This window comes from Marmota flaviventris, chromosome 8 (genome assembly GCF_047511675.1).
Source record: "Marmota flaviventris isolate mMarFla1 chromosome 8, mMarFla1.hap1, whole genome shotgun sequence".
Classification (NCBI taxonomy): Eukaryota; Metazoa; Chordata; class Mammalia; order Rodentia; family Sciuridae; genus Marmota; species Marmota flaviventris.
Window position 1 is genome coordinate 45,455,447 of NC_092505.1, and position 16,867 is coordinate 45,472,313.

Below are 16,867 nucleotides of genomic sequence, written 5' to 3' on the forward strand. Positions count from 1 at the left end.
GGTGAGGTTGAGGCTCTTTTAACTGGATGTAAAAAGGTGTCTTAAATTTATTGCATCTGGATCAGGTACTTCCTGAGTTTCTAGTACTTTCCCTCTTGAGCTTTTTTTTTTTTTTAATCTTCTTTCTCAGTTCTTCAATGTTCTTGTCAATAAAGGTAGTGGTTAGCTATTATCAATTAGGGGTAAAATTAGGGAATTGCACTGTGACCTCAGAGGTGTAATTTTCGTGTGCAAGGAATAATCGCTGGTTGAAAAAAATGTTTTTCAACTTAATATCATAAATATTTGGGGCCAAGAATTTGCAACTATTTACAAAGATTTCACTAATGAATTCTAATTTAGTATCCTTACAAATATATTTTTACGATACACTTTTAACTAAAGCAATTGAATGTGTGTGAGTTTGTGTGTGTGTGTGTGTGTGTGTGTCTGGTTGTGTGTGCTTAAACATTATGTAGATTCTTATGTGCAAGGTGCTTTGGTAGGTTCTATATTATGTGTGTGTTTATGTTTTTTGCATATGTCAAACATATGGTCTGCTTTCCAAAATATGTGAACTTTATTGAATCTGCAAAGTTAAATTATGAGATAGAGCTGCAAAGGAAATCAAAGCATCCTCTAGAGGTTTATAATCTTTGATATTGATGAAGTCGGGGTTTGATGAAAAGGAGCAATGCAGTGATATAGAGTAAGGGATTTATCATTGGGAGCCAAGGCAATCGTGAAACCTGACTAAAACTCCATGTAGAGATGTTGTCTTTGCATCTGGTGATGGGCCTAATTTGGTATAGGTCAACCAGTAAGCAGTTGTAAAGAGGGAATAGGGAATAGTGAAGAGGGAAAAAATACATGGCAAAACTGAAACTTCTCAGGACAAAGTAAACCTTTGTCTATCTGCCATCATCTAACTTTGATGATATCCATCTTATGTATGTATGTATGTATGTATGTATGTATGTATGTATGTATGTATGTATTTATAACCCAGGGCATGCCAGGAAAGTAATCTACTACCAAGCCACATTCCCAGCACTGGGATTCATTTTTAGTAGCTGGTAACTAATGCCACTGCACTGCTCACTTAGCCAACCCAGGGTTAGGAGAATCTCGGGGAGGAAATCAGACTAATATGGATATACTGGTACAGGTTCCACTCCTTATCATCAAGGGGACCAGGTAGTAGTTGCCTTGAACACAAGCTGCCCCAGTGTATAAATGACCTATACTGATTTTCAGCAAGGAAAATGACTGATATTTCATTTTTGCCTTTTGAATCTTGCACTGATGTCTCTTTCAGCCAACTCCACTTTGGAAATAAAGCAAACACAATTCTAGAAAATGTAGTTCCAGCTTAGCTAAATTGACACAATCCAAAGCCACTACATATGTTATTATATATTTCCATAATGCTTTTATTATTGTGTCTCTGTGTGACTTATTTAATAAATTCACATCTATTGTGTCTCTGTGTGACTTATTTAATAAATTCACATCCTTTATCTGTTTGGTTCCCTGCAGTGAAAATGTGTGGTAGGCAGGGGAGGGCTTACCATATTTTTCTTAAAAGTGAACATATTGAAATTTCAGAGGAGTGAATTGAACTCTGAAAGCCACACACTATTAATGGAAAATCTGCAGCTAGATTCTGAATCTGCCTACCCAGTCAAATGCACTGCTCTTCTTATCATGCACAATTGAATTTATGGCCCTTGTATAAGAGTTTTCAGTGAATCAGTCTAATCAGCGTGAAGAACATCTTCATCAGGTGTGTAGAAAACAACCCTAAGTTCTCAAAAGCTTATTCTCATTTTATTGGTGAGTCTATTGTGTATCTGAAAACTCTTTATTGGCCATGAGGGCAAAATTCCCAGTGCACTCAACATTTGCTCTCCTTCAGACTAAAAGGCATGAGTTCTTTCTAGCCTGTGAGCATAACCAATGTGTGTTAGCACATGTGAGGATAATGAAAGGACAACTGTTGATTCAACTGAAATTTATAATGACAGGCTTTTTAAAAAAAATAAATAAAGGATTAACTCAGTTTTACTAGCTTATAAACAACAGATCTCCTGATGTGGTGGTAGTTGAGAAAATGGAAAGGTGTGTGTGTGTGTATGAATTTCTTCATCTGAAAAGTGTGGATAAAAACCCCAGTCTTATGTCAGGTTTAAATAAGCTAATTCTATAAAAGTTCTCAGAGTATATGACACATTTATCAACATTTCATAAATTATTTCAAAATTGTTCTTATGGATGCCTTTTCTCGGTTAACATTCACATTTCTATATGTGGTTATAAGAATGGCATTGAGATGCCCAGGATGTCACAGGAATTCCAGGATGAGATAGAAATGGAGATGTTAGGGTCTATAGGCGTAAACAAGAGCCAGTTTATTTTCTGAAGAGATAATTAAATAAAACCAAGACTCATAAAGTTTCAAATCTATGAACCTCTTCAGAAAGTATCTCTCCTTAGAGCTGAAGTGAGATCTGAGATGCTGTCGTACAGGGCTTCTTAATCGCTACTGTGCAAACAAATTAGATTCTGCACTTCTACAAACCTTCTGGAAACACTGAAGGTTTTTGTCCACAGTCCACACTTTGTACCCCAAGGAGCTTGTCAATCCATTCAGTTGCAGAGGGAAATAAAGGCCAGAAAGGGGGAGCTGCTGACTGAATGTTATTAGTGAGCTTTGACTTGCCCATGAGGCTAGAAAGAGCAAAGCTGGGGCTAGAACCAGTTTCCAGCTGCCATTTCATAGTTCTGGAGCCAGTGCTTCAATGAAAAAAAAAATTATTACAGATCAAGAATTTGAGGGATAGATGTTGCAGATTCAGAAGAGCAGTGAGTGAATGAAAAGATTTCTTGGTCAGCATTTTATTTTACTAAAAGATTTAAAAATCATTGCACATAAAATGGTTTATCAATACAAAATTAGGAAATATGGATAAACAAAATAGAAGTCACCATAATCCCACTACTGAAAACTAACCAAACAGTATTGACTATTCACTTACACCTTTGGGTATATATCTTTTTAAACTTCTTACATATATAATTTTTATGTAAAGTGAGATTGTATGCTCAATATTATTTTCTATGTCAATAATATCCTTCTATACCATTTGTGTGTGTGTGTGAGAGGGAGAGAGAGAGTGAATGAGAATTAAACCCAGGGCTTTGCATATGCTAGGCATGTACTCTACCATTGAGTAACACCTCCAGCCTTGTAACATTATTTTTAACAGTTCTATAATATCCCCCTGTGGGGATATACTGAAATTTATTTAACATTTGTTGGATATTTAGGTTGTTTTTTATGTGTATAATTTAAACTAGGAAGGAAAGCCATTTCTTGGCTTTCTGTGGCAGGATAAACTAACTCAGGTACCAGATAGACCTGTCAGTGCTATAATAAAAAGAATCAACTAAATGAATTTCAAGTTGGCTTTGTAAAAGGATAACTGAAATGAAAATTCAGATTAATTCTTGGCCAACAAGAGGTAATGTTAACATCTTAATCTCAGTTATTAAATATAGGACTGAGTATCAGATCATGAAAGAAATCAGTCTGGTCCTTAAAACCTCATTGTTCTTTACTAATCAGTCAAAGGAGGTTATTTCCTTCCATCAGGCTTTCATACTATTATTTCCCCAATTGATGCCACTCTGACTTAGTTTAGGAGAATTCTGTTCAGTGGTAGAAGGTCTTAGAGAATGTCTAAAATACCCCATAAAGCACACAAAGGAGGTGTATCTTGTCCAACCAAGATCAGGCAGCAACCTAGAGACCATGAAGGACTGGGAAGTAGGTCCAGAATTCAGGACTCTTGACACTTTCCAACACACTGCACTACCTCTGACCTAGAAGAGTGAGTTAGAGGTCACAGAAGTGAAGGTCTAAACCCCTTGTCATCTATACGCTTGATAACTTTTTCTTCCAGTTTGAGCTCATCTGCTATTATTGCTTAGACATATCTAAATATAGACTAGTGCCTTCTCTGAACAAAAGTATCCCTCAAGGCTAATAACTTGAGGTACATTATGATAATCATCTTAGTTGTGGAGACTGTATTCAAAAGCAACTTCTTATGAAAGAAATAATACTTAATCCACATGGGGAAAGATATTTTTAAACTCCCTGTAGGACTCTATATTTGCAGATACCTTATCAGAAAGTTGAAAGCGATTTGGGATGGGGAATTATCTCTAAATTTGTACTTGAGAATGTAAATTACATACAAACTAATGGGACTAAAACTATTTGATCTTTTAATATTTAATTAATGGTTCCCCATGGCCTTTTTATAGCCTGTGTTCTATTGTGAGCAACGAGACTTTAATAAGCAGGTTCAGGACTTCCCATTGTGTAAAGAGATGTCATTGCTTCCATGACACTAATTTGGCTTTCATAGTCTCTCTCTTTCCCTCTTCATTTGCTATAGGGTTCCCTGTGTCTTGCTCTCACATGGGGGATAAATGCATCTATTAATTTTATTGTTATTGCCTGTGTGAACTTCTTTTTGGTCTAGAAAATAGATATCTCACTGAGCAAGAGGTTTCTCAACTCCCTGCTCTATACTGATATTCCTTGAAGATTGCAATAAAGATGATTTTTTTTTTCTTTTTGAGGGCAGACCCTTAATAGCAATGTGACAAAATGGATTGTCTTCATTTTCAGGGAAAGACATATTTACTTTGCCTTTATAAATCACATCTGATTTAGAGCTGATTTTATTACCATATGTTATCCTTGCAAAGTGATTTCTATCTTACCATGATGGTGCTCACAGGAGAAACCTGAGTGCCTGAGTCTCTAGGAACATTTTTTCCTGTACCATCCCTTCCCCTTACTGTCCAACTGAAGAGCTCCTTACATGGAAAAGAGTATGGGTATGGATATAGTTTTTGTGACTAGTGACCCTTGGCTAGCCTAATTTAAGGAAATGCAGGAAAACACACACTTATTTTTGGGGGGATTCCCTGAGTAATTTGCCTTGAAGGAGTAATTTGCCTTGATAGAAACTATTCAGGGATAGACTGTAAGAGATGGTACTACTCATTATGCTTCTAATGTAAGTCTCAGAGCTAATTGTTGGATGATATTATCCATTTGCTCCCCAAATTCTGCTATGATTATTTCCCTTCTATTTTATATTAGCAATAATGAGAAAGATGATAGATAGAACCTTTGTTAGTCAGTGTTTGTCAATATTTTTATATGTGATGTTTCATGACATCTCCCAATATGTTATTATCTTATACATGTAATATGTATGGATGTACAGAATATTGAGGTGACTCATCACACATCCCAAGAAAGGCTAAAATTTAAATACTGACATTCCAGGCAAAATTCAAAATGTTTGAACATTTTATTTTATTATTTCACTCAATACTTTTCACACTAGATGATTAATCTTAATTTATTATAGTGACCAACAATAATAAAATAAAGGAGAGTGAAATTCTTTATGGAGGCCCCTTTCCTTTCTATGTTTTATAAGGGCTTGACCATTATTTTCACTGAAGGTAAGAATAACACACAGAGAATTGGAGGGAGCTCCAGAGGCTACCAACCAGTTTGGTAAAGAAAAAACTTCATTTTTAGTATTGAACTTTTGAAAAGGTGTGCAGTAAAACATCACCTCTGTCCATTTACATCAATTCTTCCCTCTATAGGAATCCACTCTTAATAGTTCTTATAGACCCTGCTAGAGCTTCTTCAGGCCAGTGCAAGTAAGTGGGAATACTAGTTCTTATTTCCACTTCTTTTTACACAGAAAGTGGCCTATTTTATTCTCTCTTCTGATAACTTTTGCCTTTCATTTGATAAAATACTTGGAAATCTTTCCATATTAACACAAATTTCTTCATTATTTTTATTCCTTTGTCATGTTACTTGTATAAATTTACATCAAAATATATCTCACTAGTACCCTATTCATAGGTACTTGTGGTTTTCTTCCCCCCAAATGCTGCTACCCCAAAACATGACTGCAAAGAATTTACACTTGTCATTTGCACATATGCAGAAATTTCTGATTTTCAGAGGTGGAATGTCTGGATTAAAAGTTAGATCATGGGCTGGGGATGTGGCTCAAGTGGTAGCGCGCTCATATGGCCCGGGTTCGATCCTCAGCACCACATACAAACAAAGATGTTGTGTCCACCGAAAACTAAATATTAAAATTCTCTCTCTCTCTCTCTCTCTCAAAAAAAGTTAGATCATTTTTATTGTTTATTTATTCTAATTTGTTATATACAATGGCAGAATGCAATTCATTTACTATCATACAGACAGAGCACAAATTTTCAAGTCACTGATTGTACACAAAGTATTTTCACACCACTTGTGTTTTCATACATGTACGTAGGGTCTAACTAATTCCACCATCATTCCTACCTCCTTGACCCCTCCCTTTTCCTCCCTCCCATTTGCCCTATCTAAAGTTCCTCCATTCCTCCCATGCTACCCCTTCATCACCATTATGAGTCAGCATCCTCATATCAAAGAAAACATTCAGCCTTTGGTTTTTGGGATTGACTTACTTCACTTAGCATTATATTCTCCAACTCCATTCATTACCTGCAAATGCCATGATTTTATTCTCTTTCAATGCTGAGTAATGTTCCATTGTGTATATATACCAAAGTTTCCCTATCCATTCATCTACTGAAGGGCATCTAGGTTGGTTCCACAATTTAGCTATTGTGAATTGTGCTACTGTAAACATTGATATGGCTGTGTCCCTGTAGTATGTTGTTTTAAAGTCCTTTGGGTATAGACCGAGGAGTTAGATAGCTGGGTCAAATTGTGGTTCCATTCCAAGTTTTCCAAGGAATCTGCATACTGCTTTCCAGATTGGCTTCACCAATTTGCAGTCCCACCAACAATGTATGAGTGTGCCTTTTTCTCCACATCCTCACCAACACTTATTGTTGTTTGTATTCTTGATAGCTGCCATTCTGACTGGAGTGAGATGAAATCTTAAAGTAGTTTTGATTTGCATTTCTCTAATTGCTAGAGATGTTGAACAATTCTTAGCAAGAAGAGTGAAGCTAGTGGCATTACTATTCCTGGCCTTAAACTATACTACAGAGCAATAGTAACAAAGACAGCATGGTATAGGCACCAAAATAGACCTATAGACCAATGGTACAGAATAAAGAACACAGAGACTAACCCACATAACTACAGTTATCTTATATTAGACAAAGATGCCAAAAACATACATTGGAGAAAAGATTCATCAAATGGTGTTGGGAAAACTGGAAATCCACATGTAACAAAATGAAATTAAACCTCTATCTCTTGCCATACACAAAACTCACCTCAAAGTGGATCAAGGACCTAGGAAATAAACCAGAGACCTTGCGTCTAATGAAAGAAAAAGTAGACCCAAATCTTCATCATGTCAGATTAGGCCCCAATTTCCTTAATAGCAAGACTCCTATAGCGCAAGAATTAAAATCAAGAATCAATAAATGGGATGGATTCAAACTGAAAAGCTTCTTCTCAGAAAACAAACAAACAAACAAACAATCAGTGAGGTGAATAGAGTGCCTACATTTTGGGAGCAAATCTTTACCACAAGCACATCAGATAGATCACTAATCTCAAGGATATTTAAATCTCTCAAAAACCTTAACACCAAAAACAAACAAACAAACAAACAAAAAAACCAAATAACCCAATCAACAAGTGGTCCAAGGAACTGATCAGACACTTCTCAGAAGAGGATATACAATTAATCAACAAACATATGAAAAAATATTCAACATCTCTAGCAATTAGAGAAATGTAAATCATTTTTCTTTTTCATCGACTTTGCCAATTACTTTACATAGGGAAGATAAGTAAGGTTTAGAAAATGTTCTACATTATTATATTTATCTTCACATATTTTGGCAAAATGCCTGGCATAAAAGTATTCAATAAAATGCTTATTTGGGGATTATTTCATTATTCTCCAACTTCACTTTTTTCTGGAAAGTATTAGTGTCACTACTGAATTATATTTGTGAGAGGCCAAAATTCTGTGATACAAAAAGAGAGAAAAGTACCCATGCTGACTCATCAAAGAAGCATTATTTTTCTTAGAAAACTTTTAACAGTGTACTTGGAAAAGTCAGACTGCAGAATGGGTGCCCAGGTTCGGTGAAGGGAGGACGGTCAGGAGATCATGGGAATCTCCCTCCAGGGCAGTTTAACCTTGCCTGCAGAATCTCAGGAAATGAGTCATGTTGGCACCAACTTCTCAGTTAGCAGAAGTTCAAGGTGCATTGGACGCAAGTTCCAGAAGTTACTGATTTCATGACAGGCTTCAGCAAGCCTGAGAGGCCATGTTAGCTCTCTGACAACTCTCTAGCCAGCAGCGGACAGTGATAGAGTTAGAAATCACTCAGTCCACAGGCTGACTATCCAACTCAGTGAGAAACTTGTTAAAATGATGGAATCAGAGTCTCTCACTCTAAGGGCTCTGATCATATTTCCCCGAAGGTTTATAGGATGTTTTGCTCATCAGCTTGTCTCATAAAATTTTGGCTTAGTCCAGTCTCTCATCTCACTGGCAAAGAAGTGGAGGTCCAGGAAAACCAAATAATTAGCTATCATCACAGAGTTAATCAGTGACAGATCTGGAATATGAACCCAGGTCACTCAATGCTGTTCATTCCTGGATGATGGGCTTGGGGAGGAGCTAAGTAAGTGACACTGTATCATTTACCCTCATTCCAGCTGAAGCAGCTAAATTCCTTTCTTGTTTTTCATAGATAGGTTCCCATAATCTTTTCCTTAACAAATGGACATTATGTTCTAAGTGTTTCAGAGCCTTTTATCAAAGGTAGAAAAAAACAAGCAAATGATAATCATACAACCAGCAAGTATTTGCATCAGTCCTGGCCAGGCTAGGGTCCCTGTTTCCTTTTGTGAGAGGAGGGTCTTATACTAAGAGGATTAGGAATGTTAATATGTACAGCAGTTTAGATATTTGGCATTAAAGTCCTATTATACAGAGAATTCATATGAGATATTACAACTGAATTGTCATTACTGCAGCCCGGTGCTGGGAACAGAGTCAGCACCATGTTAGATACCTAAAAATGAAGGGTCAATTTTCTTGTAATCTCTTCTTATCAATAAAATAAAACAGATTTTATAAGTCTCAGGCTATAGTGGTTCTCCACCTTGACTGGGTATAGGGATAATCTGGGATGCTTTAAATTTCTTGGTATACTTAGACATGGGCCCCGTCCACTGAGTTTCTGGTATACTCGTTCTAGTCTGCATCCTTGGTGTTAGGATTTTTCAAACCTCCCTGGCAATTCTGGTATGCAACCAAGGACTGAGAATAGTTGCCTTGATGGCATTGATTCTTATAAGTACAAACTTCACACTGACAACATCACTTGGGAACTTGTTGGAAATACAAATTATCTTTTTCCTGACCCAGATTGACAGAATAAGAAATTCTGGGATGATCCCATAAATATGTATTCCAACACATACTCCAGGTGATTTCCATGTGCACCAAAGTTTATGATCTTTGAGCTAGAAAGTATGAACTTATCAGTGATACTCTTAGTTACCAGTGATGAATTCTGCTCCCTCACCTGTTGAAGTACAACATTAGGGAAGCAGGCCGAGGCAAGAATATAAAGCAGGGTTTGTTTAAAAAGGGTAACATAGACTTCTCCCGGGAGGGAGAAGGGGGCCATAGCTGATATCCTGGTATCCCAAAAAGTGAGGGGTTTTGCCTTTTTTATATGTCTTAGGCTTCCTTTGTTCTCCTGGTCTCTTTCCCTTATCTTTTTCTTCCTGAGCAGGGACTAAGCCCAGGAGATCCTCGGTAGGATGGCCAAAAGGTGGGAAACAGGTGGGCTGGAGGGGCTGGGGAGAAATGATCTGGACAGGAAGAGGGCATAATTAACAACTCCCTTAGGGAGGGACAATCCCTGGGACAGGTTACCTTAGCAGCAGGTTGGAGCAGGGGCAGGTTATCTTGGTGAGGGTGAATGAAAGTCTCTGAAGGCATTAGCATTTCAATCCCTCTCCAACTTTCTGGACTCAAATTGGCCTCCTCCATCAGATCTGACTTGATTTACCAATCTAGACTCACTGCCAGTCTAGTTCAGGCTTCATTAGGATAGGTGTCGATCAATAAGTAGAACTAGGCCAGTAAGCAGAAACACTTATTTGGGAAAGAGCCAAGAAAGTGAGGCAGAAAGGTAAAAAAAAAAGCTCATCTCTCAGAATGAGCTAAAATTTATGATCAAAGCATTGGAAGAAAAATGCTATTCTGTTTTATTGAAGTGTTCTCCTAAGAGAAAGGTTTGATTTAAAAATGTATACAGTTCTAAATACTTGAAATTTCCTGATTAACATACTTGGAAAAATTGGTCCTCTGAAAATGGCTGTCTGCATTTGCATGAGAAAGTAGGAGTAAGACTTGGATTACTTTTGCTTCACCAATGCTCAGCAAATTGTTAAAAAGTAGAGTTCAAGGCTAAGATCTCAGGCTAGCAGTGTGTAGAATAAATGTGCAACTGCAAGAATGGTACCTTCCCTGAATTGCTTTGTGGAGGAACGGCTGGGTTATTCTAACAAATCTGGGATATTCTAACAAAGTGGCCTAATCTTCTCTAAAGTAGGTATTTTCTTCTTCCCTGCAGCCAGGGGCCATTGAGACTGCCCTGGAGGACTTGAAAGGCCACATAGCTGAGACTTATGGAGAGACCATTCAAGGCTTCTGGCTCCTGACAGAGTGAGTAGCTATGGCCAAAGGAACTAGACTGGAAATGTTTTCCTTGACATCACTATAGCAGAACAAGAAATGAACCTCTGATAGATTTTCTTCTGGTTGCTATATGAGAATTGATTGGCTTTTCCATCTAGGAAGACAAGTTCCTTCTGTCGCATGGCTGATCAAATGGCCAGTTTGGACTTTTCCTGCTGTTATCTGGGCTGGTCCTCTTGTTTGGCCGTTACTAAGACTACTTCAGGGCAGGCCTGTGGCATGGCTCTCAATGACTGATGCATTAACTTCCTAAATCTCTAGTTCTAGTCTCATTTCCTATAACCATGTTGGGCTATTAATCATTCCATTCCAGTGTAATGGCAAGAAAGTAGAGTTCAAGGTTAAGATCTCAGGCTGGCAGTGTGTAGAATAAATGTGCAACTTCAAGAATGGTACCTTCCCTGAATTGCTTTGAGTAGGAAAGGGAATTAATGGATCAACTTGTATAGTTTAAATTGTATTTTATGTACAGTCAGCCATATGAGAAGGAATACCAGGCCACCTGTGGAAATTAGGATAAAAAACAAGTCTAACACATAAGTCCTTATATTATTACCCTCCTGCATTTACCCCTCAACGCTTATCTTAATGATGAGAGTTCTCATTGCAAATTTTCAGCATGCAGATGTTTAACTTTTTGTTGGGCCTAGAAACTATTGTCTGAGTGACCCTTTCTTTACCCACCCAGTGAATATTAGTGATTTCATGTTTTTTACAACAAAAAGCAAAATATCCACATGATAAGGGAAAGAGGCAACTCTTTTATTTATTTAATTAGTTAATTTATTTACGACAGAACACATAATATTAAATGGAAAATGTGAATATCCTTCTATGACACTTAATGTATTCAATAACTTCTGTTTTCTGGCCTGGTAACCTGATTGCCAAAGAATCCGCAGAGAAGCTCAGTGATTCCTATGCTATGAGGGAAGAATAATTTAGTTAAGTCGGACATATTTAACTCAGTTGAAAGAGGGCAACACTTGAAAGTTTAACATCCCAGGCCAGCAGAACAAATGCCTCAAACAACAGGAAATAGAGCCAAACTACCTGTGAGTCTGTCTGATTAATCTCTATTTTATACTATTCTTTCAAATGGGTTCCAGAATTGGATGAATAGAACTTTTGAAATACAACTTGCCTGTCCAATTTGAGCCTTTGTTTCTTCATCTATAAAATGGTTCTTGAGAAGACTAAATAAGATGATATCTGCAAAGTGTCTATAGCATAGAGGATTTTCTTTTCTTTTTAAATATATTTTCATTATACATAAGATTAGGATTCATTTTTACATAATTATAAAAGCATCGAATGTAATGTGCTCTAATTCAGCCCCCAGTAATTTCCTTTTTCTTACCCTCCTCCCTCCTGTTCCCTTCTCTCTACTGAAGTCTTTCTGTTATTTACTTATAGTTTTATTTTTAATTAGTGTCTTTTGGAATTACACGATAGTGAGATTTACTTTAGTGTCCTCCTCTATTCCCAAGCACGAACTATCAATTAAAGACTGCTTCTCCATCCTCCTCCTCTCCATCTTCCTTTCCATCTTCTCCTTCCCTTTCCCCTTCTTCATCTTTTGTTGTCTCTACCTTCATTTGCATCCTATCCCATCTCTATCATTTCTGAGTTAACACTAATGAAAAGGGAAGCCTATAATTCAGGCTTTTCAATAATTTACTTTGAACAGTCTCCATGTTATTCCTTACCCCCCATTCTCCTTACACAGAGTAAAATTTGACTAAAGCAAATAAAAACCCTGCTTTAATTAGGACCATATCCACATAGATTCTAGAGGTACAATCAGAAATAAATTCTTACCTAATTTGTTTTGGTAATGCATCTCTCTTATAAGGAAGAATGCATAAATATGGCCTTTCAAAATCTAGTTGTAACCCTTTTTGAGTTCTCAAATGATAGACCATTAATTTAGTTAATATTGTATATTTAAATAGTTTGGTTTTATTTGTATAAAAATGTGCCTTTTTGTTTGTTTGATTTTTGTTTAGTGATTATAAAGACTTGCAGATGTAAGTAGACCAAAGATAAATCAGATTGTTCAATCTGCATGGAAGCTTAGCACCATAATTCTAGGTGCTTGACTTAATATCAGCTACAATAATTAGTACAATCATTAATTTCAGATAAATATGAACAGCTATGTCCCAAAGACCCAAACTTTGAACCCAGTTTTGAATCTAATAAGAAGCTCTGAAATGGGTAAAGCCTATCTATAGACTCATTTTCCATTTCTCTTTTATTTTTTGGTACTTATCTAAATTAAGGACAACAATGAGTGATCTATCTTGTGTACATGGGGTTCCATGCAATCATGTTTGCTTTCACATTTCTTTCCTACAGTTTGGAACCGATCTCACTTTATATGAGATGAGTTTGGTATTCTTTTCAGTCTGCCTCTCTGCCATAATTCTTTAATTTCTCCTTCCAATTAAAAGATGGTTTCAAAAAAGGTCCTGATTTCAGTCATTTCCACAATGGTGAGAATTGCTACTTTCTTCTCTTTGCTACTTAAAACTTAAAGCTGGTCCTTTGGGGTCTTGTCCAATAGGAAGGGCTGGCTTCTGAACTCAATGAATGAGGCTCAGTCACTGTGATTGTTCAGACACAGGAGGGAGGCCCCATTGTCAGAAAGAGGAGGGTTGACAGAAGCTCCCAAAGGTCTTGAAGAGTTAAGTCTTTTTGTTTGTTTGATTAGAGATTGTAGGACATCAATATGGGGAAAGGGGAAAGAAACAGTAGTAATGAGAACAAAGAAAATGGGCTGCTAAAACAGCAACAGCAAAACAATAAAACCAAATCAAACAAACAAACATACAAGCTCAGAAAGAGAGAGCCTGGGACTACTCTGCCTCTTGCTTCTTTATTTTATAGAGAAGGGAGACTCATTCATTCAGGTCCCATGAATTATAAAATCCTCAATGTAGACCATCTTCTTTAATCCCACCAACCACACAATACCCTCTCATAACACTTCTGTGTATAATGGAGATAATGGGGCTTCATGCACATTGACTCTCAGCTCCTGCATGGAGATGAGATGCCTCTGGTTGCTCTGCCAGCAATGCAAAGTATATCTGCTTTTAAATAAGAATTCCAGTTTCAGAATGATGAATGTAAAAGGCCTTTTAATATACCTGGCACATTAAAGCATATGTTTACATTCATAAATTTGCTTTAACTTCCTGCAACCTTGTTGCTTTTATGATCACCATTTTACAAATGAGAAATGGAGGTTGGGGTGCATGAAATGGCCAGATGGAGAGGTGGAAGTGATAGAGCAGGGAAGATAGACAACACCGCTCTAGTAGTCATGAGGCTGATTGGATTCTGATTCTTTCCAAAAGGTATAAGATGCAGGTGTGCAGTGATTGATGAGCTCAATTCAGTCATTAGTCATGGTTGGTCAGACTCCTAGAAATAGTTTGATGGAGAAGGACAACGTGGAAATTCTCAGGAGGAGAAATTGGAGAAGTAAATGCTTATGGGCCTTTTGCATTATGCTAAAAAACTGAGATTCTATCCCATTAGTGATGTGAAGACACTGAAGGGTTGGCAAAAAGAAATGTATTGACATTTTATGAAGATCAGTATAAGCCCATAATCAGTTATTTAAAATCTTTGGAAACTGATGTGAATCAAAACTGAGAGTTTTTCAGATTTTAGAATGGTGAAAAAAGCTGGGCATATTGATGCATACTTGTTATCCCAATGACTAGGAGGCTAAGGCTGGAGGATTGTAAGTTCAAAGCCAACCTCAGCAACTTAGTGAGATCCTGTCTCAAAAAAAAAAAAAAATGTGGATGTGGCTAAACACTCCCTTGGTTTAATCCCTGGCACCCCCCCCAAAAAAAAAGGTAAAACAATGCATAATATTTATTATTTTATGTCCCAAGTAGAAATATAAGAATCTAAGATAGCCCCCCCTTAATTAAATACAGTAATTATTTTGAAGAGAAATGTGTGATTCAAAGTAAGATAAATAAAACTGTGAATGGCAGGTCCAGGTATAAAATGTGCTGGTACCACATCTGCTATCTTCAGAGCTTTGTTACCATGAAATTGTGGATGAGGATTTTTGACCTTAATGTGTTTGAAATGTCAAGGACAAACCAATGTGTGGAAGGTTGGGTGACAGATATTTACTTGTATAGTATCAGTCAGGGACTTACCAAATGGTGTATTAAAGTTGATTTATACTAGCTCATAAGAGGTGATTGGTGAGTTTCAGGAATTTTAAGAACCAGTTATTATTAAAACTAATTTGTATAAAAATTTCATAAAATATAATGTAAAATAAAAATAAATATAGTCAAAACTCACCACTTTATGATTATTTTATTTCATTTTCTTGTTATTCATGCTCCTGAGGTAATTTTTGACCATTATATTTGATTAATGAAATATCAATTATGTTGTGCTATGACACATTTCTTCCTAACTCCCCATTCACTGCTATTATGTTGGCAGCTTAAATTCAGCCACAGTGACAACATTACACTGTGGAAATTGATAAACACCACGGGTCAGAGCTTTATTTTTTGATTATTGTTTTGTTGATTTTCAAAACTTAAGAAAGTAATGGAAAATGTTAACAATGAAGGTGAAATTTAAAAGCATAGCCTGTCTGCAACTCTTACATCATAATACTATTTTAAAAATTGAGGAAATACTATTCTTACATTAAGAAGTTATTATGCAATTCATTAAAAGTTACCTTTTTCATTGATGAATGGATGCATAAAGTATGCACAGAGGCAATCAGAGAAATGTTATTGCAGCATGTCCAAGGCTACATGGTTGCAGAGAGACTGTTTTCTGGACCTGAGGTTGAGGCAGGCTTTGCTGGCTCTTATCCATCTTGCTGACCCCAGCTGGAAATGACAACAGGCTCCTCTTCCTGAAATATCACTCTGGTGCCCTCTACTGCAAAAGATTAACATGATCCCCTCTTTAAATGAGAAACACTAAAAGGAATTTCATTGTTTATCACGGAGCATATAACATATGACATAGCTGGGCTTTGTGGATCTTTGTGTTTCATTGTTTATGAGGAAAATCCATGACAACTCTCGGGTTTTGCCTGGAAATCGATGGATTGCCTGCTACTATTCCAGGTTTAGAAGGAAATGATAATTCAACTTTATTGAGAAGCCACCATAAGACAAAAATGATAGACATTACTTTATGCACACAGTCTCACCTAGTCCTCCCAACAATCTTACCATTCACCTGTTACAGAACCTGTTGATTACAATTTTGGAAAATATGATTTTGAGATGTCCATAGAGCACCCATGTGGAGAGGTTGAGTAGGTAGTTTTACATATGGATTCATATCCTGTCTTCAAAAGTGTTTTTTTTAAATGGATTTTGGAATGCTTGTTTATTAAAATAGTGCCTTATGTTGAGGCTTAGGACATAAAAAGAAATTAAGTAAAGTAATTTTCCAAGGATGGCATTCAAATGAATTCAGTTGAAGTATTTTATGGTGTTCTAAATTGTATGGGTATATTACTCAGTAAATTAGAAAAATAGTTTGAAAAAAGGCATTTGGAAAAAGGACACAAGGCCTGGATAGAGAAGCCAGGAGGGGAACTGGAGTGCTAGATCCATAGAACCCAGATCCCAGCTAGATCCCAGTTTAGCTGAAACCATAATGAATATCCCAAGAAGTGTCCTAAAAGGAGCCAGGTCTTCTGCCTCATGTATCAAGGAGATTTATATGCCTATAGAGCATTAAAGATAAGATAGTGTTTGTTTAGCTCTGACCTCCTCTTCTCAATCTCTTTCTTGGCTCTATGGAAAAGTACACTTTAAGAAATTGTGTATGTGTCTTGAGAAGTGATCCATTAAGCCAATGCTGAGACGACCATCTTGACACTTTCTGGAGTCTCGGAGAGGATGATATGATAGCAGTGAAGTGGCTCTTCAGCACCATATACTCTGAGATATCTTAGCTACAGTGGTTCAGGAGGCAGGAGGAGATGGAATCTTCCACTGCACACATTAGGCTGAAGTGGGGGGTGGGGATTCATCATCATTATTTTT

General features: G+C 36.9%; 1 protein-coding gene across 14 annotated transcripts in view; it reads left to right on the forward strand.

Annotated features, from left to right (window-relative positions):
* Tprg1 (tumor protein p63 regulated 1) overlaps positions 1-16,867 on the forward strand; it is a 597,429-nt gene that overhangs the window by 489,547 nt on the left and 91,015 nt on the right. For all 14 annotated transcript variants that reach the window (XM_071615191.1, XM_071615192.1, XM_071615179.1 and 11 more), the window contains one exon: positions 10,675-10,766. In XM_071615191.1, coding sequence (XP_071471292.1) covers positions 10,675-10,766 — 92 coding nt within the window. The remainder of the gene's footprint in view (positions 1-10,674; positions 10,767-16,867) is intronic.